Source organism: Salmo salar, chromosome ssa05 (assembly GCF_905237065.1).
Source record: "Salmo salar chromosome ssa05, Ssal_v3.1, whole genome shotgun sequence".
NCBI classification, from domain to species: domain Eukaryota; kingdom Metazoa; phylum Chordata; class Actinopteri; order Salmoniformes; family Salmonidae; genus Salmo; species Salmo salar.
Genome location: NC_059446.1, coordinates 56762252 through 56787952, shown reverse-complemented (window position 1 = coordinate 56787952; position 25701 = coordinate 56762252). Strand labels below are relative to the sequence as shown.

Sequence of the window (25701 nt, the reverse complement as noted above, 5' to 3'; positions counted from 1 at the left end):
TTCCGTTTACAAAACGTTTTGCAACAGAATTGGCGTAATGAATACACCCCAGGTATGACTAATGACGTTGGCAAGGTAGTGCACACTCACAGCTCCTTTCCGGTGTCGGCAACTGCAGTGTGCTCGAGTTCCTGGTTGACATTGTAAGGCACTTAAAAAATATATATTAATTGTATTTCTTTTTTAACTATGTGGTCATTGGTAAAGTCATTAATAGTTTTAGAAAATGTAGATGGGACCCGGTTAACTTCACGGAGGACTCAACCGGGATTAATGTTTGCGTTCAAAACTTCCCAACTTTATCGTGTTCCAGAGCGCGAAACCAGATTTAATTTATCGAGACAGATAAACCATACTCATCCAAACGCTTTATGCATGCAGATGGTCTAAAAGTGGAGGTATAGAAAACAAATCTGTGATTTTTGGCAATCTCTAAAGGAAGGATAATTCATTTGGTGAAGTCATACTGCTTAACTTGATTTAGACGGTGAACACGTAGCCTAGAACTTTCGTGGTTACGGACTTACACACCTCTGCTGCTTAAAATAGGACTGCATAGACAGGTCATTGGTTTTGGTTATAGGTTGTGTACCGCGGGCAACCGAAAGAGACGACAGCTGCTGGTGTAAGGTACATCTTTCGATATTGTATTGGAATAGAATAGGCTGCTGTTGTCTGAAGTTTATAATGATAGGTACAAGCGAGCAGTGAAACGAATGGCGGGGAGAACGTGAAAGTTTGCGAGACTTGTTTTTTTTGCTTTGACAGTTTGCGAAATGTACCGACAGCGTGGTTCAAGGTCGACGTGTAGGCGGCTGTGGGTTGCAACTGTAAACACACAGCTCTGTGCTAAAAGAGCCAACACGTTGAGCAAAACATCCACACTATAATATTAAAGCGCACTGAGGCAAAGCAAAAATCGAGGCTCTTAAGCGGCAAGCTAGTGAGAGCAGATAACTGAATTACAAACAGCCTAGTGTTATCATTTTTTAAATAACACTATAGCCAGCTTTTGAAAACCCAGTTCTGACTTGGAAAAACATATTTGAATGTCACTGCCAGCAAGTGCAATTATACAGAATTTAATTCTAAGATTAGATATCCAACCATTCTCAACACCATGATCAAAGTAGAATGCATTTAGTTAAGGCTGCAGCAAAGAATCTTTTCTGCTTTATTCCAACAGAATATTGAAGATCATTCTGTGGACATCAGGGCATTTTCTAGCCCTCCCGTCTACTATGTCCTCCAGAGGCAAAGGTGAGGAGTGTCTGGTGTGCGGGGGTGACCTGCATGGTAACCAACGGCGATGGCTCTTTGGGCGTCAGAACAAGAAAGATGGTCAGCCTCAGACCCCATCAGACTCACTGGGCAGAGGAAGTCTCTCCAGGTCTTCTCAAAGCAGCCCCTGGGGTGAGATGTGTGTGTGTGTGTGTGTGCGCGTGCACTTCTCTGCGTGTGTGCGCATGTGTCTTAATGTTTTCTTTTCCCACTTTGCAGGTAGCACCATGTCCCTTGGCTCCACGGCGTCTCTCTCGTCCCTTTCCTCACCTTCTAAAGCGATGGACCTTCTCTCTGTGCTCACACACATACTAGGCCAGTCTGTATCACGGGGCAATGGGCAGGGGGAGTTCTTGTGTGGCAAATGCGTTTCTGTTCTAGAGCGGGTTTTCAAGTTTGACTCGGTCATTTCCAGAGTGAGGGTCTTATCCTCTGAGAGGCTTCAGAAGTTGACCCAGGAGAGGGACAAGGTCAGGCAGTGGGTACGCAGCGCTTACCGCCAGCGACACCCTCAGGATTTCAGGATGAGGTGCAGCACTAGGGAGGAGGATGGTGAGGGAATGGGAGACAGAGAGGGTTACATTGAAATGTTGAAGGAGAACATGGCCCTGTCAGAGTATGAGTGCTGGTCTGAGAAATGGGCCGTATGTCCATACTTCAGGAGAACGGGGAAAAGATGCACAATGGGGAAAAATTGTGAGGGATGTGATTCTCTGAGGGTGTCCGACTCGGCCTACGAGTCAGTTTGTGGGGTTCCCCGCCGCCTACCCTTTTCCCCCTTGGCCCTATCGCGGGATAAGTCGCAGAGCATGCCTCTTCATTGGTCGAGAGTGCCGTCGCTAAGCTCTTGCTCAGCGTCATTGACTGGATCCGCTCTCTCCTTACGAGCGTCCTCTCGCACTGAGTCCATCCAATCACTGGACTCGCTGGGTTGCCGTGATCCATTTGATTTTCCAGATTTGTCACTCCTGGTCCTCAGAGAGTTGAAAGGTATTGAAGGAAAGCCTGTCAGTTCACCTTCGGGGAGTAAGATTCCCGTTTTGGGAAAGAGGGAAGGGCGATATTCAGGAGAGGTAGGTGAGACATCCTCCCCTGAGGTAACAAGGGTGCTGAATTTTGGAGAGCGGGAGAATGGAGGAGAGGAAGTGGATGGAGAGACCAATGATGTTCTGACTGAATTGAGGGACGATTTTATTCCACTACACAGAGAGGTGAGTTTTCTCTTACATTCTATCAAAATCCAGCATTGCAAATAAAGATAGGAAGTGTGAGTAGGGCTAGGATTTTCTCCCTGACGACAACGCTTTGGATTCCCATAACCTATAAATGAGCTCTTGCCCTGGTCTGGAAAATATCTCTGCCCTAAATGAGTATTTTCCGACTGGTTGCCTTGCCTGTGGTCTGTGGATCACTCCGTCTATCACTGAGTGTAAGTATTTACTTAGTGGTCTGTAATATGTCATCTAGTATCTATAATGTCTGGAGCCAGTGCAAAGGTCCAACTCTGAATATTCTCTTACTTATAAATACTGGAGTAGGACTTCAACAGAATTAAGTGACAACTTATGTCTTACACGAAATGCCGTTTTATTATTTAATTTCAGAGCAATACAGGTCGAGTGCACCTTGCAGTCAGACAGTTGAGAGGACAGCTTGATCAAGCCATGACACGCATCAAGACCCTAGAAACTGAGCTTAAACACGGGACCAAAACCAAACCAGAAACTAATGTCAGTGGACCAGAGGATTGGCTTAAGGTAAGCACTGAGTAGTTTATTGAATTGACATTGATTCTCCCAAGTTTAGACATTTTCAGCTGGATTCCTAGACACAAATGAAGCATAGTCATGGACTAAAAAGCATTCTCAATGGAGATTCTCCAATGAAAGCGCTTTTTTTTTTACCAGGACAAGACTGTGTCTGGGAAACTGGTCCATAGTATTTATAGTAACTCAATTGAGAAAGAAAACAGTATAAATTGGTGAGCGGAATTGAAGGGTCATGATAATTTGGTTGAGCACATACAAGTACAACTGAGTTTGACACTCCCTGTCATGGTAATTGACTGCTGACATTTTATACAAGATAAACAGGTATAGGCTTAGTCAGCCGGTGCACACCAATATAATGGCCTGAACATAGTGTCCCTAACATGCTTTCTCTTCATGTACTTGCGCGCGCACGCACGTCTACAGAATCACTTGGATAGAAATGTCTTTAAACCATGCTTGTGTTGACTAAGCACAAATAAAGAATTATGCGAGGAATGATGGGTGTGTTAGAGTTTGGTTTCTGGACAAGGGGGGGGGGGAGTCCCCTTAATGCAGGTGCACTCATATAACCACACATGCATCTCCCTGGAATCTTCCCCAACTAGTGGAGTTTGCCCTGCAGCTCAGGATGGCTTTTCATAAAGAGATCATTAACATGCTGCTCAGCTGCTGAGTGGCGTCTCTTATCCTTATCTCCTTACAGTAGACTGAAGTTATCCAACCATGCACCTACCTGTGGTTATAGCATGTCTAGGCCTCACCCCCAGCCGTTAAGGCATCTTACCTAAACTGATTCTCATTTCATGAGATTCACGTCTGAGATTTAGGTCTGGCTTGAGTTCCGGTTTTTGGGATATTTTAGGAAGCCCTATTAGCAAGTTCAGTCTGGGAATGAGAGATGTAAATCCACGAAGAGCTTTGACGATTAAGAGCACCACAGCCAGCTCTACACAAGGAAATATTTTAATTTGCCTGGAATCTGGCATTAGCTCCACCCAATCCTAGAAAAATTTAAATAAGTCAATCATTGGGATTAAGTATTTGTGTGCTCTGTATGAGGTTTTACAGTATATCAAGCTTTTGTGGTGGGGAACTTTCAGAAAACAGCACCTCTATGTAGACCTAGCCCCACCCACATCTGTTCCACGTATGGAAAGGGGTTGGAGGCAAAGGAAAAATAAATAAGTGCTACCAAACATAACAATATGCATTTCACAAATATTACAAAAGTGTATAGACAAGACCTCCCGCTCTCTCAAACAGAGAATTAGTGAACATAAAAGTTCAATCAGGAGAAACGACAGGGATTATCCAGTCGCAGTACATTTTAATGACCAAAAGCATGACATTTCTACCTTTAGATGTTGTGGTATAGAGAAAGTCAAGATATCAGACAGGGGAGGTGATATTAATAATACTCTGAGCAAAAGAGAATGTTTTTGGATTTTCACCCTCCAGACATTATTTCCTAAAGGACTTAATGATGAAATGCCTATGTATGTTATGTTGTGAATTTAAAATATGTTCCTATTTAAGATTACTTTGTTTTTTCGTATGATGTACCCAATGATTAATGAAAACTTGCTATGTCCTCGTTGTGATTTTTATGGACGTGTTCGGTACGTCTTGTCTATACACTTTTGTAATATTTGTGAAATGCATATTGTTATGTTTGGTAGCACTTATTTATTTTTCCTTTGCCTCCAACCCCTTTCCATACGTGGAACGGATGTGGGTGGGGCTAGGTCTACATAGAGGTGCTGTTTTCTGAAAATTCACAAAAGCTCTGACGAAGGCCATTAGGCCGATACGTAAGCTTATTAAATATCAGTGATACTATCAAGAACAGTGTGCGGTTTCCTTTTTTCATTCATCCTGTTTCAACTGTTGCCATGCACCTGTAACAAGATTGCTCAGATGTGCGAGTGCCTTTTGAATCTCGTGGTGGGGAACTTTCACACTTGGCACTTGCAGGGCAGATTTATAGGCTTATACTGTATGTTCTAAATGTATTACAGTAATACAAACTGATTGCCTGCATTCTATGAAAGCATCAACTGTAATATAGTGGCATATCACCCACAAGACACTGGCTTCAAAATGGAGAGGTCTGCTGCTCTAGCCTGGTCCCAGATATGTTTGCTGTCTTGGCAACGCCTATGGTCATTGTCATCAGTTTGAAAGACAACACAAACTGATCTAGTACCAGGCTAGTCTGCTCTTCTATTGCTGCAACAATGCTAGCCCCGTGTTGACTTGACATCTTTGTTCTAAGTGCTGTGTATGGTGTGATTATGGCTTTTTCAGTTTCCGCAGAAGGACGGGGGAAACTTGCTACTGCAGAGTTTGGGGCATTTGTTGCACAGCAGAGACCGAGTTATCCAGGTGAGTGATTCATAGTGATTCTATGAGGGGAGACAATGCAGTCATGCCGAAAACACAGGGATCTACTTCACTCAGGAATGAGATAGTGGCTGAGGTAGTGGAATGTTACCATCACAACATGGACACCCCAAGCTCTTAAACTCCCAGACCTAACTTAAGATATGGTGGTTTTAGCAGATAGGAATCAATTTAAATCACAATACCCAAACAAAATGTCTTTATCTCTACTAAAGTTTGTATGGGTGAGCAAACTTCCTCAGCTTAACATACTGACTGTTAGCCAAATGGGTAAATGAAATTGGGTTAATATAGAGTACCAGTCAAAAGTTTGGACACACCTACTCATTCCAGGGTTTTTAGTTATTTTGTAATTGTAGAATAGTAGTGAAGACAACACAACTATGAAATAACACATGGAATCATGAAGTAACCAAAAAAGTGTAGCCATCCTTTGCCTTCATGACAGCTTTGTACACTCTTGGAATTCTCTCAACCAGCTTCATGGTGTAGTCACCTGGAATGCATTTAAATTAACAGGTGTGCCTTGTTAAATTTCAAGAACTTTAAGTTTCTTCAAGTGCAGTCACACAAACCATCAAGCGTTATGATGAAACTGGCTCTCATGAGGACCGCCACAGGAAAGGAAGACCCAGAGTTACCTCTGCTGCAGAGGATAAGTTCATTAGTTACCAGCCTCAGAAATAGGCAATTAACTGCACCTCAGATTGCAGCCCAAATAAATGCTTCAGAGTTCAAGACACATCCTCAACATCAACTGTTCAGAGGAGACTGTGTGAATCAGGCCTTCATGGTCAAATTGCTGCATAGAAACCACTACTAAAGGACATCAGCAATAATAAGACTTGCCTGGGCCAAGAAACACAGGCAATTGATATTTGACTGGTGAAAATCTGTCCTTTGGTCTGATGAGTCCAAATTTGAGATTTTTGGTTCCAACCGCTGTGTCTTTGTGAGACGCAGACTAGGTGGACGGATTATCTCCGCATATGTGGTCAGTGGTGGAAAAAGTACCCAATTGTCATACTTGAGTAAAAGTATAGATGCCTTAATAAAAAGTTAAAGTGAAAGTCACCCAGTAAAATTGTACTTGAGTAAAAGCCTAAAAGTATTTGGTTTTAAATATACAGTTGAAGTCGAAGTTTACATGCACCTCATCCAAATACATTTTAAACTCAGTTTTTCACAATTCCTGACATTTAATCCTAGAAAAAATTCCTTGTCTTAAGTCAGTTAGAATCACCGCTTTATTTTAAGAATGTGAAATGTCAGAATAATAGTTGAGAGAATGATTTATTTAAGCTTTTATTTCTTTCATCACATTCCCAGTGGATCAGAAATTTACATACACTCAAATAGTATTTGCTAGCATTGCCTTTAAATTGTTTAACTTGGGTCAAATGTTTGGGTAGCCTTCCACAAGCTTCCCACAATAAGTTGGGTGAGTTTTGGCCCATTCCTCCTTACAGAGCTGGTGTAACGGAGTCAGGTTTGTAGGCCTCCTTGCCGCACGTGCTTTTTCAGTTCTGCCCACACATTTTCTATGGGATTGAGGTCAGGGCTTTGTGATGGCCACTCCAATACCTTGACTTTGTTGTCCTTAAGCCATTTTGCCACAACTTTGGAAGTATGCTTGGGGTCATTGTCCTTTTGGAAGACCCATTTGTGACCAAGCTTTAACTTCCTGACTGATGTCTTGAGATGTTGCTTCAATATATACACATCATTTTCCTTCCTCATAATGCCATCTATTTTGTAAGGTGCACCAGTCCCTCCTGCAGCAAAGCACCCCCACAACGTGATGCTGCCACCCCCGTGCTTCACGTTTGGGATGGTGTTCTTCGGCTTGCAATCCTCCCCCTTTTTCCTCGAAACATAATGGTCGTCATTGTGGCCAAACAGTTGTATTTTTCTTTCATCAGACCATAGGACATTTCTCCAAAAAGTACAATCTTTTTCCCCCATGTGAAGTTGCAAACCGTAGTCTGACTATTTTTTATGGCGGTTTTGGAGCAGTGGTTTCTTCCTTGCTGAGCGACCTTTCAGGTTATGTCGATATAGGACTCATTTTACTATGGATATAGATACTTTTGTATCTGTTTCCTCCAGCATCTTCACAAGGTCCTTTGCTGTTGTTCTGGGATTCTGGAATTTTCCAAGCTGTTTAAAGGCACAATCAACTTAGTGTATGTAAACTTCTGACCCACTGGAATTGTGATTAAGTGAAATAATCTGTCTGTAAACAATTGTTGGAAAAATGACTTGTCATGCACAAAGTAGATGTCCTAACTGACTTGCCAAAACTATAGTTTGTTAACGAGAAATTTGTGGAGTGGTTGAAAAACTAGTTTTTTAATGACTCCAACCTAAGTCTATTTAAACTTCTGACTTCAACTGTACTTAAGTATCACAAAGTACATGTTATTGCTAAAATATATTTAAGTATCAAAAGTATAATTCATTTAAAATTCCTTATAGTAAGCAAATTTACAGATAGCCAGGGGCACACTCCACACTCAGACACTTACAAAAGATGCATTTGTGTTTAGTGAGTCCGCTAGACCATAGGCAGTAGGGACGGCCACGTGTTATCTTGATAAGTGCACGAATTCACAATTTTCCTGTCCTTTTAAGCATTCAAATTTAACGAGTACTTTGGGTTGTCAGGGAAAATGTATGGCGTAAAAAGTAACATATTTCCTTTTAGGAATGTAGTGAAGTAAAATTGTCAAGAATATAAATGGTAAAGTACAGATACCCCAAAAAACTACTTAAGTAAAAATAATTTAAAGTACTACTTAAGTACTTTACACCACTGTGTGTGGTTCCCACCGTGAAGCATGGAGGTGGTGGTGTAGGGGTGCTTTGCTGGTGACACTGTCTGTGATTTTTTATATTTTTTTTTTTTTGGGATTCAAGGCACGCTTAACCAGCATGGCTACCACAGCATTCTGCAGCGATACGCCATCCCATCTGGTTGCGCTTAGTCGGACTATCATTTGTTTTTCAACAGGACAATGACCCAAACACACCTCCAGGCTGTGTAAAAGGTATTTGACCAAGAAGGAGAGTGATGGAGTGCTGCATCCACAATCACCTGACTTCAACCCAATTCAGATGGTTAGGGATGAGTTGAACCACAGAGTGAAGGAAAAGCAACCATCGAGTGCTCAGCATATGTACGAAACATCTTCAAGACTTTTGGAAAATAATTCCAGGTGGCTACCTCATGATGCTGGTTGAGAGAATGCCAAGAGTGTGCAAAGCTGTCAAGGCAAACAGTGGCTACTTTGAAGAACCTCAATTACAACACATATTTTGATTTGTTTAACACTTTTTTTTGGTTGCAACATGATTCCATATGTTATTTCATAGTTTTGATGTCTTCACTATTACTCTACAATGTAGAACATGGTAAAAAATAAAGAAAAACCCTTGAATGAGTAGGTGTGTCCAAACCTTTTAACCGGTTCTGTGTGTATTTTTGTCACATTTATTGGTCGTGTACACAGTTTAGAAGATGTTATAGCGGGTGCAATGAAATGCATATATTACTAGCTCCTAACAATGCAGTAAAATGTCAAGCACGTACAGAAATAATCCATAAAAAAAAAAGAAAGAACAAGAAATCTCGGAACAAATCATATTATCAACCCAAATTGCCCCAACTGTGAGTGGTTGGGGCAAACCCTGTTTCCTTAACTGTCATTGTCTCAATATTTATCATTGAGACATTTGTTTAAATGCAGTTTTTGTATTCTGGTGTAATTGATATCATTTAAATGTCATCTTTTTCTTATCACATCAAGTCCTTTTCTGATGCCATCTCTGGGAAAAGCCATGTGCTATTCCATGATCAGACATTCATTTCCTGTCTCCCTGTCTGTCTCAGGAGTGCATGTTTCTGATCAGGAAGATGTGTGTTGAGGTGGGGACAGGGACAGACGTGGCTGACAGACTAACACAGGCACTCACTGACAATCTGAAACAAACTCTCTCCGACAATAAGGTGAGGGCTAAGATTGATCCCATTTGATGATGATTTGAATAAGCTATTGGTTTACAATAAAATCTTTTAATAACGCCAAATAAACTTGTGTAGACTGTCAAAGCATGGACAATAAAATGTGTGAATTGTTCCTTTTTAAATATGACATTACTTAAGTGATAATGCCAGAGAAGCCGGTGTTGGGAGGATATATTGGCATGGGTGTTGTTGGGCCCGAGACTAAGTTTGTTCTGTTCTGTATCTATGGACGTAACCCAGTCCTTCGTTCTAAATGTTTCATTGCCGTACTGGCTGGCCACGGTCTTATCCCTTGCTTGCTAGCTAGCCAACTACGGCTAACTTAGTCGCGCCAAAAAAGTGCAGCCAGAATAACAGCAAAGTATTTAGCATTTATTTACGCTGTCTTCTAGTGACATTTATTTTGATACATCCAAAACAATGAGCTAATGAGACGTGATTTCGCTTGGCATAGAAAATGTGCTCACTTGTCAGGAACTAGCCAACATGTTAGTCTAAAAGAAATCTGAGAATGTCGCGATGCTTTTAATAGTGGAAATCAAGTTCATAAATTGCTTGACTGGGCTGATGAGACAGTGGATTGCGCATTCAGATGGAACAGAGTAAATAGGCATTTTAACAAAATAGATTTAGCCGGTGGCAATTTATGGAATAGACACCGGCTGGAATGCGGTTTTAACCAATCAGCATTCGAGATTAGACCCACCCGTTGTATGGGATATAGAACATTTCTGTACAAGGTTATTTTGCTGATGTCTTGTGTTCTACCACTTCTTTAGCTAGCCCTGGAGGCTCTGCTCTCTGAGGTGAGTGAGAAGGAGAAGAGGATGGAGAGCGAGCTAGAGGCACTGAAGAAGGCTGGGAGAGACCGGGAGAAAGACCTCTCCACACTCAATGCTGTGCTCCAATGTAACCAGGACATCATCAATGTGAGTCTGATGTTGAAAGCACACACGTGTGATTGCTGTGCTACCAGTGTACGGCAGTTGCTGTAGAACACACACACACAAACCCTCACGCTCTTTCACTTACATCTAACTCACATTCATTAACAAAGTTAACATTGTGCTGGATACACTATAGTCACTCAGTCAAAGGTATTACTAATAATTTCTCACATAAGGGCCCTGTTTTTCTTCTAACCCCCAGGAACTGAGAGTGGAGCTGGTTGAGAAGGAGCGAGTGCAGCGGGAGGTGCAGAAGGAGAGGGAAGTGTGGAGACAGCGGGACCAGGCCTTCACAGCAGTCCTACAGGAGAAAGAGTCACTTCTCCTCTGCCTGAAGGAGGCGCTAGAGAGCTCTCAGAAAGACATGCAGGTGAGGGGGGGGGATCACCTCAACATACAATGGGTTGAATTAAATTAGGTGTGCTGTGGGACTCCTACTCTGAGACCCTTTGTGAATACAGACCCAGATGTCTTGAAAGATAGTGATTTGATTATCTATTCGTTTGACCATTCCTGATCTAAATAGTATTGATTCCAGGTATATCTCTTTTTAGTGTACCCAAAATTGTTTGTCAGGTTCAGTAACCAGTGCTGCATGTACTGACTTCTGTTATTCAAGTTAAAGGTGCTACATGTCGCTTCTCACCCATGTGGAAGCTAGGTGAATTGCGACAACACTTAGGCTGAATATAAACAACTCTTTCCCACTCCCACGCATCCCATTTCCCCGCAATACGGTGGAGAGGTTAGTGCTATCTGACATCAAGGATCCCGGATAGCATGGACCATGGTGGAGGCTATTTTACTTTGTTTCCTCCACCAACTTCAAGCAGTCGTAGATATTTCACTGCGATTTAGATGGTACAATGATTGCCTACACTATTCAGTGCATGTTTTCATACATAAAATGAAATAGTTTGAAGAGTGTACATTTTTTGCAACTAGGAAATGACAGAGCGATTTCTACGTTGGCTGCTTGCCACAGTTTGCCGTTGTTCCTTGTGTTTGAGTAGGAGATGACTACACCTTTTATAGATACCGATGTAAGAGAGGAGGGGTGCAGTTTTCTAGAGCTGGGCAATATGGACAAAAATCCATATCACGATAAATGTAAAAAGAAAATGTGATAAATCGGCAATAAATAATTTTTGGGGGTAGATACTAGAGCTGGGCGATAAGGACAAAAAGTCACATTGAGATTAATAACTATTTTGCTCGATAACAATAAATAGATTACAATGCAATGTTCCCTCTAAGCTGCCTGTGTGTGCAGCCACACACAGAGACAAGAGATTGAACTTCACTGAGTTCGCCTCATTAGTTTGCACTATATAGATCTTTTTTTTTCTTCTGTGATCGAAACAACATATCAGCCCCTTTTCAATGCAAGAGATGAAAACAAATCTGACTTTGCAAAATTGAGTCTGTGATTTTGTTGTAGGCAGAGACGAAGTGCAACAGAGTAGAATTCTATTGGTGGGTGTAGCCCATCAGCGGTCTTGAGCTTTTCAGTTCAGATCAGACTGCAGAGCCCTGCATCTGCCCATTTGTTAATATTCTTTGCTAGTTAGCAAGTTATTAGCCCAGTTATAGATACGTATAGGTCAGCAATGGGGAGTTACTGCTTCCTACAAGAACACAAAACATGTAGGCTACATTTCAAGCTGTCTTGGTAAATAGCTTATGTCTAAAGGGGCGTTGTTGTATTTTGAACATAAGAAGCGACCTGTGCGACCTGTCAAAATAGGATCCAGAATTATCAGATTTATTTTTGGCTCTTTGTGCATCTACAGTACCAGTCAAAAGTTTGGACACTTACTCATTCCAGGGTTTTTCTTTATTTTTACTATTTTCTACATTGCAGAATAATAATGAAGACATCAAAACTATGAAATAACACACATGGAATCAGGTAGTACCCAGAGATTGAGATTGTCTGCAATGACAACAAGCTCCGTCCGATGATGCTGTGACACACCGCCCCAGACCATGACGGACCCTCCACCTCCAAATCGATCCCGCTCCAGAGTACAGGCCTCGGTGTAACGCTCATTCCTTCGATAAACGCGAATCTGACCATCACCCTTGGTGAGACAAAAATGTGACTCGTCAGTGAAGAGCACTTTTTGCCAGTCCTGTCTGGTCCAGCGACGGTGGGTTTGTGCCCATAGGCAACGTTATTGCCGGTGATGTCTGGTGAGGACCTGCCTTACAACAGGCCTACAAGCCCTCAGTCCAGCCTCTCTCAACCTATTGCGGACAGTCTGAGCACTGATGGAGGGATTGTGCGTTCCTGGTGAAACTCGGGCAGTTGTTGTTGTCATCCTGTACCTGTCCCGCAGGTGTGATGTTCGGATGTACCGATCCTCTGCAGGTGTTGTTACACGCGGTCTGCCACTGCGAGGACGATCAGCTGTCCACCCTGTCTCCCTGTAGCGCTGTCTTAGGCCTCTCACAGTACAGACATTGCAATATATTGCCATGGCCACATCCGCAGTCCTCATGCCTCATTGCTGCATGCCTAAGGCACGTTAACGCAGATGAGCAGGGACCCTGGGCATCTTTCCATTGGTGTTTTTCAGAGTCAGTAGAAAGGCCTCTTTAGTGTCCTAAGTTTTCATAACTGTGACCTTAATTGCCTACCGTCTGTAAGCTGTTAGTGTCTTAACGACCGTTCCACAGGTGCATGTTCATTAATTATGGTTCATTGAAGAAGCGTGGGAAACAGTGTTTAAACCCTTTACAATGAAGATCTGTGAAGTTATTTGGATTTTTACAAATTATCTTTGAAAGACAGGGTCCTGAAAAAGGGACGTTTCTTTTTTTTTTTCAGAATATATATATTATGAGAATTTTATTTTTTTTGCTAGCATCTTGGCCTGTATTGCTAGATTGCTAACTCTAAATATGATATTGTTGCTATATAGCCATGTGGGCTAATTGATGGGCCTCAGCTATTTTAAGTATACTGAACAAAAATATAAATGCAACAATTTCTAATATTTTAATAAATTCATTAGGCCCTAATCTATGGATTTTACATGACTGGGAATACAGATATGCATCTGTTTGTCACAGATACCTTAAAGGTAGGGGCGTGGATCACCATTTACCTCATGCAGAGCGACACATCTCCTTCGCGTAGAGCTGATCAGGCTGTTGAATGTGGTCCAGTGGAATGTTGTTTCACTCCTCTTCAATGGCTGTGTGAAGTTGCTGGATATTAGCGGGAACTGGAACACGCTGCTGTACATGTTGATCCAGAGCATCCCAAACTTGCTCAATGGGTGACATGTCTGGTGAGTACACAGGTCATTGAAGAATTTGCTGCTTCCAGGAATTGTGTACAGATCCTTGTGACCTGAGCCCGGGCAGTATCATGCTGAAACATGAAGTGATGGCGGCGGATGAATGGCACGATAATGGCCCTCAGGATCTCATCACGGTATCTCTGTGCATTCAATTTGCCATCGATAAAATGCAATTGTGTTCATTGTCCGTAGCTTATTCTTGCCCATACCATAACCCCACCGCCACCATGGGGCACTGTGTTCACAACGTTGACATCAGCAAACCGTTCGCCAACACTTCGCCAAACAAGTGGTGTGCGGTTATGAGGCCAGTTGGACGTCCTGCCAAATTCCCTAAAATGACGGCTTATGGTAGAGAAATTAATATTCAATTCTCTGGCAACAGTTCTGGTGCAGTCAGCATGCCAATTGCACACTCCCTCAACTTGAGACATCTGTGGCATTGTGTTGTGACAACGGCACATTTTAGTGTGGCCTTTTATTGTCTCCAGCCCAAGGTGCACCTGCGTAATGATCATGCTGTAATGATAGGCTTCTTGATATGCTACACCTGTCAGGTGGATGGATTATCTTGGCAAAGTAGTACTTCTCACTAACAGTGATATAAACAAATTTGTGCACAGAATTTGAGAGAAGCTTTCTGTGCATATGGGATCTTCTATTTCAGCTCATGAAACATGGAACCAACACTTTATATATTGCGTTTATATTTTTGTTCATTATACAACAAGATCTCAGTTTTACTCATTTTGACATCAGATTCTGACGTTTATCCACGTTTCTACAAATTTCAAAGTTGCTCCAAATGTTAAATTTCTGTATTGTTCCATTTGTCCTTGGACAATGTGGGGAGAGGGAGGGAGTGGCTCACTCACACAGCAGCCGACAGCGAAACAGGAACAGGCAGATACTTTTTTAAAGCGGGAATCAACATAATATATAGGCTATTACTGTTAACCAAATAATAGTTTTAGAACAATCTACAGGAATGTTGCATAGCAAAATCATAGTATTACCGACGTACGCTTTTGTTGTCAAATAGAAAGTCTGCATTTTAGAATGCGATTTTTGAATTGGCCCAAAATCTTGTGAAACACCATCATTCCACTACTACTGCAGCTATTATATGGACTTTTTTTGAAATTACATTGCAAAAATTCTACATGTAGCTCTTTTGACTCGCTTCAGGGAGACTTTCCTCCTCAGAACTTATTTTCTTTTCCCCCAGGCACTGTCGGACTCTGTGATTAGCCAAGGGGTGTCAGGAGGCGGGGCTGAGGGGGCTCTGGCCTCTCAGCTGAAGGAGAAGGAGAGCCTAGTGATAGCCTGGCTACAGGACAGAGAGGAGCACAGCGCCACCATGTGCCAGGAGTTCTCCAAGCTCACCACCGCCCTGCAGGACTATCAGGGCATAGTGCAGGTGAGTGTAAACGATGATGGGAGAGTGGATGCTTTCACCAATCCCTGTCTTTCATATCAGTGAAGGGGAAGCCATGTAAGACTAGTAAGGGGCTCCCTCTATATACTGAGATGTGCTGTGTCTTCCATTGTCTTTTACACAATTCAGGTCATCTTCAGTGAGGTATCTAAAATACCAAGCCTATAGTATAGTTTGGTCGTTAGAACCCATACCTTTCCTCTCTTCCCATCTTTCCCACTGCCTTCTCAAGGAGCAACAGCAGAATCATAGTCAGACGGTGTCTTCACTGTCAAAGCAACTCAACGACACACTCAACGACCTGAGGGAGAGAGGGAAGGAGAACAAGGAGGCACAGCGAGCCTGGTGGAGCGAAAAAGATGACAAAGAGAGGGAGGAGAGGAAATTGAGGGAGAGCCTGGAGAAGAGAGACAAACTCATTGAGGTATGTCCATACATGACCTTAGAAAAGCACTAAAGATCGGACCAAATTAACACTGAATATTTTTGATTTGTAAACTTGTTTTATTTAGCAAGTTCTCCTGGATTCTGAAGAACGGGATCATCTACTCAAAGAACTTCAACAGAACCTGCTGAACAAATTTGAACCCATGATTGCTGTCAAACACACATTATGAAAGAGACGAACAAGATAGTGAAAGAGCAAAAAACATAGAACCATGAAGGTACAATGCACATTTTATATAGATGAGTTGCATGAACCAACACTTTATTGCACCACAGGTAGTGGGGCGGCAGGGTTGCCTAGTGGTTAGAGCGTTGGACTAGCAATCGAAAGGTTGCAAGTTCAAATCCTCGAGCTGACAAGGTACAAATCTGGCGTTCTGCCCCTGAACGAGGCAGTTAACCCACTGTTCCTAGGCCGTCATTGAAAATATGAATTTGTTCTTAACTGACTTGCCTAGTTAAATAAAGGTAAAATAAAAAACTACTAATTACAATTCTATGTAGGCCCATTGAAAAGGTTGTGTTTTGCGCATTTGCACTAGTTGCATCTTGCCTTGGCAGGCAAGCCTTGGTTTTTGTGTTAAAACAATTTTATGGCCTTTACAAAACTCTTGACTGGATATTTGTCGATGATGATGTTATTGCTCCGTTTTGGCATCATTCATATTTGTATATTCATGTTGACTGATTTAATTGAAGTATGCTAGTAGTTCATGTCTGACATGGACCAAAGTATATTTTGAATTTGCTCTAATGGTACTCTGGTAATGAAATGTATCAATACAGACAGATCAAATAATTTCATTGCCTGAGAGTACCATTTATGCAAATTGAAAATGCACGTTGGTCCATGTCAGACATTGATTAACTAGTAGCATGGGACATGGGGAAATGTATGATGAGATTTGTTAATGTGTCCTTCAGGGCATAGTGTAGTGCAGCCTTCTTGATAAGTGCTATCAGAAGGGGGATTATTATTATGTTGAATTTGGACAGTTTTGAGGTTGCAGTTTCCCAAAAGCTTTCTTTATTGGTGTCATACTGTAAGTTCTGTGATTTAATTTTTTTCCCCCTCAGTGTCTTTTTGTCTGAATGGGCTATTTCTGTTCATACTGCCATTTTCATTTGACACATTAGCTACATCATACTGCTTGTTATTGTGATTGTCATAGAGGGGTTTACATTTTTTACTCCATAATATTTATTTGTACTTTTTGGCAGGTTTAATTTTACTACAGAATGGTTTGATACATTTATTTTGGGAAAAGGTTTCTAATTTTATGTCTGCCATGTTTTCATTTTTTAAAGTCTTTGTGAGATTGAGAAATAAATCTCTCTCTATATGATCGAAATGATTGCATCTAGTCTGTTTTCATTGCATGTACTTTGCTGCTTATGTCATGGATGATCAAAGGGACTTTCATGACCCGTGGGTGTCTCATTTGCTCTGTACTTCACACTTGGAATATGATCCCCAGTAAACGGTCATGGCTAGAAGGGATCCAGCATTTGTCAGAATGTACTTTTTGTAGGTGGTTTAGGAGAACTTACGCAGCAGGTTAGGATAATTAACGTGTTGAGAATTAGGTTGGGGTTAGCAAGAAATATTTTTGGGCTCGTAAATTTGACAAAAGCTGGATCCCATCTCGACATGACCTCAGTCAACCCCACAACTGACTGACCTCTTGTCCAATCACAAGCAGGACCATGGTTTCTGGTTACTTGGGAACGGTTGTTTTGGAGATAGTATTTCAACACTAGTTTATTTGGCCCTCGGAGGTTGAGGTGAACTTGTTGTACTTTAGTAGCCTAATCTAAAGAGACCTGGTAATTAATAAACTCAGCAAAAAAAGAAGCGTCTCTTTTTCAGGACCCTGTCTTTCAAAGATAATTCGTACAAATCCAAATAACTTCACAGATCTAGATTGTAAAGAGTTTAAACACTGTTTCCCATGCTTGTTCAATGAACCATAAACAATTAATGAACATGCACCTGTGGAACGGTCGTTAAGACACTAACAGCTTAGACGGTAGGCAATTAAGGTCACAGTTATGAAAACTTAGGACACTAAAGAGGCCGTTCTACTGACTTTGAAAAACACCAAAAGAAAGATGCCCAGGGTCCTTGCTCATCTGCGTGAACGTGCCTTAGGCATGCTGCAAGGAGGCATGAGGACTGCAGATGTGGCCAGGGAAATAAATTGCAATGTCCGTACTGTGAGACGCCTAAGACGGGGAGACAGGACGGACAGCTGATCGTCCTCGCAGTGGCAGACCACGTGTAACAACACCTGCACAGGATTGGTACATCCGAACATCACACCTGCGGGACAGGTACAGGATGGCAACAACAACTGCCCGAGTTACACCAGGAACGCACAATCCCTCCATCAGTGCTCAGACTGTCCGCAATAGGCTGAGAGGCTGGACTGAGGGCTTGTAGGCCTGCTGTAAGGCAGGTCCTCACCAGACATCACCAGCAACAACGTCGCCTATGTGCACAAACCCACCGTCGCTAGACCAGACAGGACTGGCAAAAAGTGCTCTTCACTGACGAGTTGCGGTTGTCTCAACAGGGGTGATGGTCGGATTCGCATTTATCGTCGAAGGAATGATTGATACACCGAGGCCTGTACACTGGAGCGGGATCGATTTGGAGGTTGAGGGTCCGTCATGGTCTGGGGCGGTGTGTCACAGTATCATCAGACTGAGCTTGTCATTGCAGGCAATCTCAACGCTGTGCGTTACAGGGAAGACATCCTCCTCCCTCATGTGGTACCCTTCCTGCAGGCTCATCCTGACATGATCCTCCAGCATGACAATGCCACAAGCCATACTGCTCGTTCTGCGCGTGATTTCCTGCAAGACAGGAATGTCAGTGTTCTGTCATGGCCAGCGAAGAGCCCGGATCTCAATCCTATTGAGCATGTCTGGGACCTGTTGGATCGGAGGGTAAGGGCTAGGGCCATTCCCCCCAGAAATGTCCGGGAACTTGCAGGTGCCTTGGTGGAAGAGTGGGGTAACATCTCACAGCAAGAACTGGCAAATCTAGTGCAGTCCATGAGGAGGAGATGCACTGCAGTACTTAATGCAGCTGGTGGCCACACCAGATACTGACTGTTACTTTTGATTTTGACCGCCCCTTTGTTCAGGTACACATTATTCCATTTATGTTAGTCACATGTCTGTGGAACTTGTTCAGTTTGTCTCAGTTGTTGAATCTTATGTTCATACAAATATTTACACATGTTAAGTTTGCTGAAAATAAACGCAGTTGACAGTGAGAGGACGTTTCTTTTTTTGCTGAGTTTAAATGTAAAAAAAAAAAAAGACTTGAGTAAATAAATGCCTGTTCAGTCAGTTCCCCTCTCTGTGGCAATAGGACCGCAGTCTTGGCGAGATGATACGGTGCACTCTATACGACGAGCGGAACACTTGGTCCGGCAAACCGACGCAGGACGGTCAGGGTCTATCAGATGTATGCGGAGCAGTAGCGCCACCGCGTTTACCCCCAGGCGCACAGACACAAATGATGTGGATGGAGGTGGTGATGCTTTGTGTAAGAATAAACTCAGATCCCAAACCACGGGGACAATGGTGAGTTTAATATTTGAAAGTTATGATGAATTAAATTAGTAGATAAGGAGTGTGCAGTATGTTCAATCCTGTTGGCTATTCAGTTGAAGTGGAAGTTTACATACACTTAGGTTGGAGTCATTAACTCGTTTTTCAACCACTCCACAAATTTCTTGTTAACAAACTATAGCTTTAGCAAGTCGGTTAGGACATCTACTTTGCGCATGACACAAATGTTCTTGAGCTTCTACCACACACTCGCTCTGGCTCTCTCTCTCTCTGCAGGGAGAGGGGGGAACTCCCAAGGCCTCATAAAACTACCACAGCCTATTGACCCCTTCACTCCAGATGCTATGTCAATAGCGTACTGTACTAATGTAACACAGTGTACGGCACTGCATTGACGTCACCTTGTCCCATATAGTGCCTATTGTGGTTACACTTTGTTTTGTCAGTGATTCACCTAGTTTTTGTCTTACACTACATGGTGACAGTGTAGTTATGTAATAACCATTCATTTATTTATTCTGGATTTATTTAAACCAGCAGCTGTAGGCTTACCATTTGCTAGTTAGTCCCACAAGTTGCCCATTTCTACTATACACTCTTAGCGGCTACTAGGCAAATATCAGCTGAAACAGGTCTGTAAAATAAATAATTACCCACATCTAAGTAGGTTCTGGAGTCTACCACTCTGGCTGTGAACCAATCACAGCTGCTACGAGAGAACATCAGGCAGATGATTGGCAATGCCATCACCAGGCAAAAAGCTGCCCACTGTACTGTCAATTAAGCTCTGGTGAAGAAAATAGCTGAGACAGTCACTCTGAAGGTACAGCATGGGACATACGATAGTATTTAACGTTTAAAAGTCACAATAGTAAAACTCATTCTCTCGCACAGCAAGATTTCACAATTATGTCTTCAGCCTCCAGGCAGGCCATTTTCCGCTAACAGAGGCAGCTGAACTGCGTTAGTCACAGCCATGACAGAGCACTGGTCAGTATGTGAGTGGAACCATCTGTAGGCTTTGTCATGGATAAGATACAGATGGTGTCTGTATCTGTCCTTATTTGGTAAAGAAAGGGCCACTAATGTCGGTGTAATAATGTTGTAGTGGGTGACTTCACTACTCCACCCCTATCTTCTTATGTTGTCATGTGTTTTCCAGGGCCCTGAGTACAGTGGGGATATACTTTCCAGAGAGAAACTGAACAGGCCTATAGTAAAAGTTTACCACAGACACCCTGGGACCCAGTTACCTGAGGCTGCTCATCTCATACAGGTAACTAACGGTCTTCCTCTAAAACCGAACATGATTGACACTTTCTCTTATATTATGTACTTGGCCATTTTACTGTAGTAGACTCAAATTTCTGTGCAAGTCTTCCATTGACATCAATGCATGATTTATGCAATTGTTGAGTTAAGTGCTTGTTCTCATGCTAGAATTCAGCCCTCTGAGTCTTGTTTTTCTCTCAGGGTAGTTCTGTGTTGAGATGTTGCCTGCTGTCCTCTAAAGAGGAGCTCTCCAGGCTGCAGGGCACATGTCTGCAGCTGGTGGACAACCTGCACGGCAAGAGGGCTGCAGAGCAAGTGGACTCTGCTGTGGTCAGGCTGCTGTGGTCAGGCTGCTGCGGTCAGGCTGCGGCGGCAGCTGGTCGACAGACGAGCAATGCCCACTTTCCTCCAACAGGGGTCGTACTAAACTCATTATGTAGTGCATGACTCAATTCATCTATCTTCAATGTTTCCTCTCTCCTTGGTTCCTTCTCAAAAATGCATTGGAGGAGAAGATCAGAGGGAAGAAAGATATAAGGTTCCTCCCCTCTGATCTTCTCCTTCAATGCATTTTGAGAAGAAGATGAGGAGAGGAATCAAGGAAAGAGAAGAGCCCGTCTATAGTTGTATACAAACGGCATGTGTGTGTTTTATCCTGGATATGAAGTGAAAGCGGGACCAATGTGCTGATGATTAGGAAGGTATGTTTAACCTAGTCATGTGTGGCATCCCAACTCTCAATTAACCACATTTCTGCATTACACCATTAACGTGTACTTGAAATAAACATAAACAGTATTTCTCTGCAAACTCAGCCCCATTGCTTATTGTTTGGCAGTCCCTTAGATCAGAAATGTGCATGGGTTTCATTGGCCTGTACTTGATCTCCTTGTCATACTGCCATTTTGTACAGCTTGGCATCTATAATGCGAATTGAATATGTTCAGCATAGACTGCATTAGAATCACGAACAGTGTACTGTTTATGTTCATCTTCACCTGTGAATAAATGTATACTGTTATAAAGTCCAGTCTCCATCGCCCCCTCCTCTTCAGTCCGAGTCATAAGACTGCAAGTCACTTGACAGTCCTCCCTCTAAACTTCATGTGTTTCATTAAGAAATAAGGGATGATTCAATAAGCCTCTTCTTTATTGAGTGGTTACAGAATCACTGTATAAAGGCCCTCTATACAAAGCAGTACTGTAGATACCAGCAATATATTTGTGTATCTTCCTTGCAATACACACTATTTAACTGAATACTCAAATAGTTTGTTTCTACTTTAGTATTTATGCAGATTCCAGTGCAAACTTTACAATCAGCCATGGTCGAGGAGTGACTTCAGTCTTATCACTGGGCGGCTAATGTCCTAATTGAATCAGATGTGTTGGGGTGGGGAGATGTTTGGAGATATTTAAGGTAGTATCAAGGAAAACGAGAGGCTATCTTCAGATCTGTGCAGACGATGCATGAAGCGAGAGAAGACTAAAAGTACTGGCATAATACCATAAGTTTGCACAGGCGCATCCCCAGAAAGGACAATATCAACACATTTTACTGGATAAGAGAAGGTTGCAAAAAGTAATTGTTTTTTTAGAGGATCATTTATCTAGACTAACTAGATAACGAGAAGACCGAAAGGTCTTGAGGAGCTGGGAAAGCAGTCAAATCAAAGGGAATACAGGATATTGTCTTTGTTTTGGAGAGAGACAAAAAAAACAAGTGATGTCGCAGCTTCTATGCCGTCTGCTTTTACTGTGTCTGGTACCATCTGTGGGTAAGCGGAAGAGAAAGGAGTTAGAAATTGAATACTTATATTGCAATGTATCATATACTGTGTTTGTGTGTGCATGTGTGTTTATGGGAGAAGCTAATTGCTTAATTGGTCTTTAGCTTTGTACATTGACTTGTGCATTATTACATTAACAGCATTGTTTAAGCCTCTCCCACCCATTTCCCTCAACAGTCCATCATAAGACTTCAGCTTCTTCCTCTGATAATCTTCACTGCCAATATTACCTATTAAAAATCTCTACTATCCTTCAGTCCCTGCGCCAAACTTTAGTTTTACTTTGTACTTAGTGTAATCAATATCTTTCTCTTTCAGTTCCTCTGTTTTGCTTCACCTGTGTCTTCCCTGCCATCTCCCCACTGGACTGTATCAAGTTCCCTCAGAAGTGTCCTCCAGGTCAGCTATGTCTGTCCAGCAAAGCTGTGGGGAAGCGCGGTGAGAGCTCCTTAAGTTACATACATTGTGTGTGTGTCTGTGCCCGCATGTTTGTGATTGAGTGTGTACAAATAACACCATTAATGTAACGCTAACTCAGTCATAAACACCTTTAATCTACAGGAGCGTTCAGTGTGACACTGTATGAGAAGAGCTGTGTCCTCTCCGCCCTGTGTGGCCTGACTGGTGAGAAGTACGCCATGGGCCTCAACTTCACCTTTACCAATGAATGCTGTTCTACCCACCTGTGTAATGACGCTGCAGCCCCCTCTGCCCTCTACTGGACTGGCTCTGCACTCTCTCTCCTCTCATTCACTCTCTCACTGTGATTTACCCACCTTTAAAGATAATGCTACTGTCGCTAAATACATAAGGAAAACATGACCACGTTCAGATGCCTAGCGTCGTCGAAACCTTTCAGATATAAATGTGATGAACAGAGCTGGCATGATTCCTTCTTGTAATTGTTGGAGGCATGTTTGTTATAATGTACATGCCATATTTCTGTCTGTTCCAAAACATTGTATTCTGCTGAACGTGGCCCAGGTGTTTAACCCAATAAATGTGTGCTTTCTGTACATGAAATATGGACAGAGGAGATATTTTCCATTGAACTGACCATTTTCTAGAGATGAGCAAAGCACACACATGGTGTTTGCTCAAGTAATGTAAAATAATGTGCTTAACACTTTCTTTTACATCTAGGCATAGAATTAACAATATCCCACATTTATCTGTCAAAAAAGTTGAAAATGAGAGCTAACAACGTACAGTGAGGGAAAAAAGTATTTGATCCCCTGCTGATTTTGTACGTTTGCCCACTGACAAAGAAAGGATCAGTCTATCATTTTAATGGTAGGTTTATTTGAACAGTGAGAGACAGAATAACAACAACAAAAATCCAGAAAAACGCATGTCAAAAATGTTATGAAATGATTTGCATTTTAATGAGGGAAATAAGTATTTGACCCCTCTGCAAAACATGACTTAGTACTTGGTGGAAAAACCCTTGTTGGCAATCACAGAGGTCAGATGTTTTTTGTAGTTGGCCACCAGGTTTGCACACATCTCAGGAGGGATTTTGTCCCACTCCTCTTTGCAGATCTTCTCCCAAGTCATTAAGGTTTCGAGGCTGACGTTTGGCAACTCGAACCTTCAGCTCCCTCCACAGATCTTCTATGGGATTAAGGTCTGGAGACTGGCTAGGCCACTCCAGGACCTTAATGTGCTTCTTCTTGAGCCACTCCTTTGTTGCCTTGGCCATGTGTTTTGGGTCATTGTCATGCTGGAATACCCATCCACGACCCATTTTCAATGCCCTGGCTGAGGGAAGGAGGTTCTCACCCAAGAGTTGACGGTACATGGCCCCGTCCATCGTCCCTTTGATGCGGTGAAGTTGTCCTGTCCCCTTAGCAGAAAACACCCCCAAAACATAATGTTTCCACCTCCATGTTTGACAGTGGAGATTGTGTTCTTGGGGTCATAGGCAGCATTCGTCCTCCTCCAAACACAGTGAGTTGATGCCAAAGAGCTCCATTTTGGTCTCATCTGACCACAACACTTTCACCCAGTTGTCCTCTGAATCATTCAGATGTTCATTGGCAAACTTCCTACAGGTATGTATATGTGCTTTCTTGAGCAGGGGGACCTTGCAGGCACTGCAGGATTTCAGTCCTTCACATTTACATTTTAGTCATTTAGCAGACGCTCTTATCCAGAACAACTTACAGTAGGGAATGCATACATTTCATAAATTTTTTCCATACTGGTCCCCCGTGGGAATCGAACCCACAACCCTGGCATTGCAAACACCATGCTCTACCAACTGAGCCACACGGCATTGTGTGTTACCAATTGTTTTCTTGGTGATTATGGTTCCAGCCGCCTTGAGACCATTGACAAGATCCTCCCGTGTAGTTCTGGGCTGATTCCTCACCGTTCTCATGATCATTGCAACTCCACGAGGTGAGATCTTGCATGGAGCCACAGGCCGAGGGAGATTGCCAGTTCTTTTGTGTTTCTTCCATTTGCGAATAATCGCACCAACTGTTGTCACCTTCTCACCAAGCTGCTTGGCGATGGTCTTGTAGCCCATTCCAGCCTTGTGTAGGTCTACAATCTTGTCCCTGACATCCTTGGAGAGCTCTTTGGTTGTGGCCATGGTGGAGAGTTTGGAATCTGATTGATTGATTGCTTCTGTGGACAGGTGTCTTTTATACAGTTAACAAGCTGCGGTTAGGAGCACTCCCTTTAAGAGTGTGCTCCTAATCTCAGCTCGTTACCTGTATAAAAGACACCTGGGAGCCAGAAATCTTTCTGATTGAGAGAGGGTCAAATACTTATTTCCCTCATTAAAATGCAAATCAATTTATAAAATTTTTGACATGCGTTTTTCTGGATTTTTTTGTTGTTGTTATTCTGTCTCTCACTGTTCAAATAAACCTACCATTAAAATTATAGACTGATCATTTCTTTGTCAGTGGGCAAACGTACAAAATCAGCAGGGGATCAAATACTTTTTTCCTCACTGTATAAAGCATCCACTGTATGGATAATACATTGTCTGGATATCATCTATAATTGTATATTTGTATTTTCTATATTTAAGTATGTCTTAATTTTTATTGGCTCTGTCAATTTTTGTCTAGCCTATCAAAACTTATAGGTAGGCATAATCATATATTATAATATTTGAATCCAATTGATCTAATATTTTTCCTGCAGTTCAAATGGCCTCGGTGGCACGAGCGTTGTGCGCACCAATAGTCGACTAGATCTCCAACAGGTGTTTTTGATTCTGGCGCATACTGCCGCGTTCATGTTCTAGTTGAAACTAGGAAACTCGGAAATATTCGAATTGCCAACTGGTTGTCAACGAATCTGCAAGTCGGAAATTCCCAAGCTTCCCAGTTCCGACTAGTATTTGAACGCGGCATACCTATGGAGATGAATTGACACAGGGCCTGATTTTGCTTGAGTTATTGTACAGG

The 25701-nt window shown here is 42.4% G+C and overlaps 3 protein-coding genes across 4 annotated transcripts; all 3 read left to right on the top strand.

The window, feature by feature from the left end:
- The first annotated feature begins 39 nt into the window (after positions 1 to 39).
- Positions 40 to 16978, top strand: LOC106605224 (uncharacterized). 2 transcript variants are annotated; one of them, XM_014200635.2, is made up of 11 exons: positions 40 to 143; positions 1187 to 1413; positions 1501 to 2492; positions 2886 to 3038; positions 5361 to 5438; positions 9349 to 9465; positions 10263 to 10412; positions 10633 to 10800; positions 14970 to 15161; positions 15412 to 15603; positions 15692 to 16978. In XM_014200635.2, the coding sequence occupies exons 1-11, from the start codon at positions 55 to 57 to the stop codon at positions 15794 to 15796; spliced, it is 2463 nt and encodes an 820-aa protein (XP_014056110.2). In that variant the 5' UTR covers positions 40 to 54; the 3' UTR covers positions 15797 to 16978. The 2 variants fall into 2 exon arrangements, with proteins under 2 accessions (XP_014056110.2, XP_045574359.1); XM_045718403.1 differs by lacking the exon at positions 40 to 143 and adding an exon at positions 399 to 630.
- Positions 16979 to 18979: 2001 nt separating this feature from the next.
- Positions 18980 to 21552, top strand: LOC123743125 (coiled-coil domain-containing protein 105-like). The gene is made up of 3 exons (XM_045718402.1): positions 18980 to 19223; positions 20374 to 20487; positions 20685 to 21552. Exons 1-3 carry the CDS (start codon positions 19107 to 19109, stop codon positions 20928 to 20930), a joined length of 477 nt encoding a protein of 158 aa, XP_045574358.1. The 5' UTR covers positions 18980 to 19106; the 3' UTR covers positions 20931 to 21552.
- Positions 21553 to 21924: 372 nt separating this feature from the next.
- LOC106605240 (protein Bouncer) lies at positions 21925 to 23296 on the top strand. The gene is made up of 3 exons (XM_014200673.2): positions 21925 to 22261; positions 22592 to 22711; positions 22835 to 23296. The coding sequence occupies exons 1-3, from the start codon at positions 22210 to 22212 to the stop codon at positions 23038 to 23040; spliced, it is 378 nt and encodes a 125-aa protein (XP_014056148.1). The 5' UTR covers positions 21925 to 22209; the 3' UTR covers positions 23041 to 23296.
- The last annotated feature ends 2405 nt before the right edge of the window (positions 23297 to 25701 follow it).

What these genes read in the sequence shown, in the direction of transcription:
- LOC106605240 (XM_014200673.2), top strand. Translation starts at nt 22,210, where the DNA reads ATGTCGCAGCTTCTATGCCGTCTGCTTTTACTGTGTCTGGTACCATCT. An exon ending in GTGTCTGGTACCATCTGTGG is followed by an intron (nt 22,262 to 22,591) that starts GTAAGCGGAAGA and finishes TTTCTCTTTCAG; the next exon opens with TTCCTCTGTTTTGCTTCACC. An exon ending in CAAAGCTGTGGGGAAGCGCG is followed by an intron (nt 22,712 to 22,834) that starts GTGAGAGCTCCT and finishes TTTAATCTACAG; the next exon opens with GAGCGTTCAGTGTGACACTG.
- LOC106605224 (XM_014200635.2), top strand. Translation starts at nt 55, where the DNA reads ATGACTAATGACGTTGGCAAGGTAGTGCACACTCACAGCTCCTTTCCG. An exon ending in GCTCTCAGAAAGACATGCAG is followed by an intron (nt 10,801 to 14,969) that starts GTGAGGGGGGGG and finishes CTTTTCCCCCAG; the next exon opens with GCACTGTCGGACTCTGTGAT. An exon ending in AGAGAGACAAACTCATTGAG is followed by an intron (nt 15,604 to 15,691) that starts GTATGTCCATAC and finishes TGTTTTATTTAG; the next exon opens with CAAGTTCTCCTGGATTCTGA.
- LOC123743125 (XM_045718402.1), top strand. Translation starts at nt 19,107, where the DNA reads ATGCGGAGCAGTAGCGCCACCGCGTTTACCCCCAGGCGCACAGACACA. An exon ending in CCCAAACCACGGGGACAATG is followed by an intron (nt 19,224 to 20,373) that starts GTGAGTTTAATA and finishes TGTGTTTTCCAG; the next exon opens with GGCCCTGAGTACAGTGGGGA. An exon ending in AGGCTGCTCATCTCATACAG is followed by an intron (nt 20,488 to 20,684) that starts GTAACTAACGGT and finishes TTTTTCTCTCAG; the next exon opens with GGTAGTTCTGTGTTGAGATG.